This window comes from Amblyomma mixtum, chromosome 2, assembly GCF_055824585.1.
Source record: "Amblyomma mixtum isolate Tamu chromosome 2, ASM5582458v1, whole genome shotgun sequence".
In the NCBI taxonomy this organism is placed as follows: Eukaryota; Metazoa; Arthropoda; class Arachnida; order Ixodida; family Ixodidae; genus Amblyomma; species Amblyomma mixtum.
Genome location: NC_143013.1, coordinates 6,060,025 through 6,063,672, shown reverse-complemented (window position 1 = coordinate 6,063,672; position 3,648 = coordinate 6,060,025). Strand labels below are relative to the sequence as shown.

General features: G+C 55.1%; 1 protein-coding gene across 1 annotated transcript; it reads left to right on the top strand.

Annotated features, from left to right (window-relative positions):
* The first annotated feature begins 1,630 nt into the window (after positions 1 to 1,630).
* On the top strand, positions 1,631 to 3,282 carry LOC149358289 (beta-alanine transporter-like). The gene has a single exon (XM_089568813.1). The coding sequence runs from the start codon at positions 1,631 to 1,633 to the stop codon at positions 3,194 to 3,196; it is 1,566 nt and encodes a 521-aa protein (XP_089424939.1). The 3' UTR covers positions 3,197 to 3,282.
* The last annotated feature ends 366 nt before the right edge of the window (positions 3,283 to 3,648 follow it).

Sequence of the window (3,648 nt, the reverse complement as noted above, 5' to 3'; positions counted from 1 at the left end):
TTGTTTCGGTTTCATTGGAGGGGACATTAAGTTCCGCACGAAGCAATAGCGATAGTGGGTTAATGGCCATATATGAGGAAGTGGTCACTCTCTACTTTACATTCACAGACCACGAGAAGTTCTAGCACTATTCCTACCGCAGTGCTGCAGCGGTTAAGAGACGTGCCACTACACTTTGCGATGGCAGGTGGTGTCACTGGCGGGGCTTAATTGTGAGACCCAAGTTACTCTACCCGAGCAACCTTTCGCGACCAGTAATTAACTGCCGCCTGCCGCTGGGAGAAGTTTGCTCGACGTCCAGTGGACAGGCTGTAATGACGCCACACGGACCTCCTGCCACCTGGTGGACCGTTGCTCTGTCAAGCTCGTGAAAGACAGCTTTTACTTCGGTCTTCCTGCATCATCATGTATGGCATGGTGATAAAACAAAAAATGGCTGAGGCTTAGCTTAGGTTAAGCCTAGCCAGATGCGAAGCATATTGTCGCCGAGTTGCATATCGAGCACGCCGCTTGGCTAGACGTTCTTCACGCTCTTCATCAGTCTCTGTAGCACGCCGCAACTTTTGCTTCTCATTCCAACGAGCAGCCCTGTCTCCAGGAGGCATCTCTATCCCGTGTACGCCTAGCAGAGGCAGGCGCACCCCCTTGTATACCGCCGCTCCAGCATCACGTGTTCACTACAGCGCACCTAGCGGCAGAAGCAAGAAACACATTGGTCGCGACGCCTCGCGCGACGGCGCGAGCTGGGCCCCGTTTCTCCTATGTCGTTACGTCACGCATCACGTGGTCCTCCTTGGTCGCGACGCCTCGCGCGACGGCGCGAGCTGGGCCCCCGTTTCTCATCTGCTGTGACGTCACGCACCACGTGGTCATCCTTGGTCACGACGCCTCGTGCGACGGCGCGAGTTGGGCCCCCGTTTTTCATCTGCTGTGACGTCACGCATCACGTGGTATGACATGGAGGTCACGAAAGGTCAATGGTAACGACACCGCCGCGCTTGAGGAGCTGGGTTGGGCTATTTTAGTATGCTTCGCATGAAACAAACATAGGGAAGGTTGCCCACAACTCGGTGGGTAGAAGGTGCGTTGAGACAGTGGCTAAGCGGCTGAGTGGAAGCACTAGTGCTAACACGGCAAAAATATCTATGTAAAAGTGATTATACCTTTGTGGCTCTTCTATTACCTTTCCCACTGTTCCTCTGGTGCCGCAATTCGTCAACCAGCTTTCGGTTTGTCAGCGATTGCCATTACCGGCAGCAAAATGTCTGCCATGCCACGCGGTTCTCGTGGCGCGAGGCTGTGTGCGAGAAGAAGAAAGCAGCCCGTGGAGGATGGCAGCTTATGTATACCACTATACCTTGGCCAATCCCCCCACGTGGGTATGTGCCATTATAAAGAGGTGAAGAAGAAGAAGAAGAGGATGGCAGACCGCCACGAACAGCCTCTCGCAGGACCTGTGCCTTTAGCCGGCGTTTCTGATAAGGCGAAAGCTACAGAAGCACCAAGACAGTCGGAACGGCAGCTTCCTTACGGGAGCGGCGTCTTCCAGCTGCTTGTTCTGGCCAGCGGGATCATCGTAGGGGGCACGTTCACGCTCCACTACGAGAGCTTCAAGCTAACGGCCGGGGTCATGGAACACTGGTGCAGGCGACCAGACTCCTTCGCGAACCTCAGCGTGGCCGACTGGAAGCAGCTGGCCATCCCGCTCGACGATCGAGGCAAGTTCAGCCGCTGCACAGTGCGCGATCCTCCAGACGCCAGCGACGCGCCCAGAGTGGTCCCCTGCACGTCGTGGGAGTTTGATCTGGACCAGTACGGCAACAACATCGTTAGCCAATGGAACCTGGTGTGCGACAGGCGCTGGCTCATCGAGGTTGCTAGGCTCGTCTACTCGGCCACCTGCATAATCTCCCTGCCAGTGTCCGGAGTTCTCGCGGACCGCGTCGGTCGCAAGACAGTCATCTTCATTACCGTGCCCGTGGTCCTCATTGCAGGCGTCGGCAGCAGCGTCCCCAACGACTTCCAGTTCTTTATCGCCGTGCGTGCTATCGTCTCGGCCGCGACGAGCGCCTTGGTTCCACCTACTTACGCGCTGCTTATCGAAGTGACACCAGCAACGAAGATTGCTGCGTACAACACGCTGAATACGCTGCTCTCGCTCATCATGGTACCTCCGACGCTGCTTGCCGCGCAGATCTTCAAAGCAGGTTGGGCCACGCTCCAGCTTTTCCTCATGGTTCCCACTTGCCTCCTTGTATTCCTATACTATGGCATCGACGAGTCCCCGGCTTGGCTCCTGGCAACAGGCAAGGCGAAAGAAGCCGAACGTGTCTCTTTGCGCGCAGCCCATCTGAATAGAGTGTCGCCGCAGCTTTGCCGAGACTTGCTGGCGCAGTACCATTTGGAGGCCGGGGTCAACAACCAGGACGCAGCTGAGCAGAGCGGTGTGTGCGGCTCGCATCTCAGGGCGCGCACTATTCTCTTGTCTTTCATGTGGACGGCGTTGAGCTACGCCTACGACACATTCGTTAGCAACGATGGTGTCCCCACCAGCGACGACGTCACCGCCGTTGGCTACATATTGTCTGCCATCGTGTGCCTTTTGGGTGTGCCCTATGTGTCACGGTTCGGATTCAGGAGCATCGTAGTGAATTCGGCGGTCACCATGAGTACGACATCGGCCGTCCTCGCCATCACGAATAGCCAGGACGAGACCTGGCTGCGGGACTGCCTCGTAGTTCTGATGCGCATGGCGGGAAACGTCTGCATCTCGTTCTTCATCTGCCAGACCGTAGGAGCGTTCCCTGAAGTGGCGCACTGTCGGGGTTTGGCCTTGTGCCTCGCGTTCAGCCGCCTTGGCGACACCCTGGGCCAGACGAGCACGGCGCTGCTGGGTGGCTCGCACACTGACCTGCGGCTGGCTTGTGCGGCTGCCCTGTTGTCGTTGTTTGCCGTCGGCGCGCAGGTGTTGCCGTGCGAGCACGACTGGCTGCCACAAGGACGCGCCGCCTCCGTCGGCAGGTCCAGCGTTGCTAGCGGCGATGACGTGAAACGCACTATGGTGGACACGCTGATGCCGCTTCCCAAGGAACCCATCAAGCGCCGAAACTCCAAGTCGTCCGACAGAATATCTGTATGTCCCGAGCAGTACTCCACGCATTCTGTACAGAAGTCAATAACTATTTCTTTAGGGTAGCCCGCGATTTGGATTCCCGAGGGCCGTAATTTGTAGAAGTGTTTTTACCTCTGTCATTAATTGCCACCTATACTCCAGGACTCATAGCAACCAATGTCAGCAGCCGGCTCCATGATTAATGGTGGGTCAAATGAATCAGGCAAGAACATAATTGTTACGAAATGCCTTCTTTTGCTGTTTTTTTTAAATATTTTCATAGCTAATGCTCAGTGAACTTCGGTCCACTCGTTGATCTCTAGTACTTCGATGTTTTCCTGGGAGACTGTCAGAGTGCTATTATTCTATTTCTTCTTATGATTACCTATCTTTATTCAGCTCAGCGTTTCTTGGTCAATGTATCATTAGAATGGATGTGACAAAATTGAGGTACTTATTTGAACTAACCACCGCATCTGGCAACGAGGACGTGACTGTCTCCAATTACATATGACGCACTTTCGTTGCTGAATATC

Coding starts and splice junctions, on each gene's coding strand:
- LOC149358289 (XM_089568813.1), top strand. CDS start 1,631: ATGGAACACTGGTGCAGGCGACCAGACTCCTTCGCGAACCTCAGCGTG.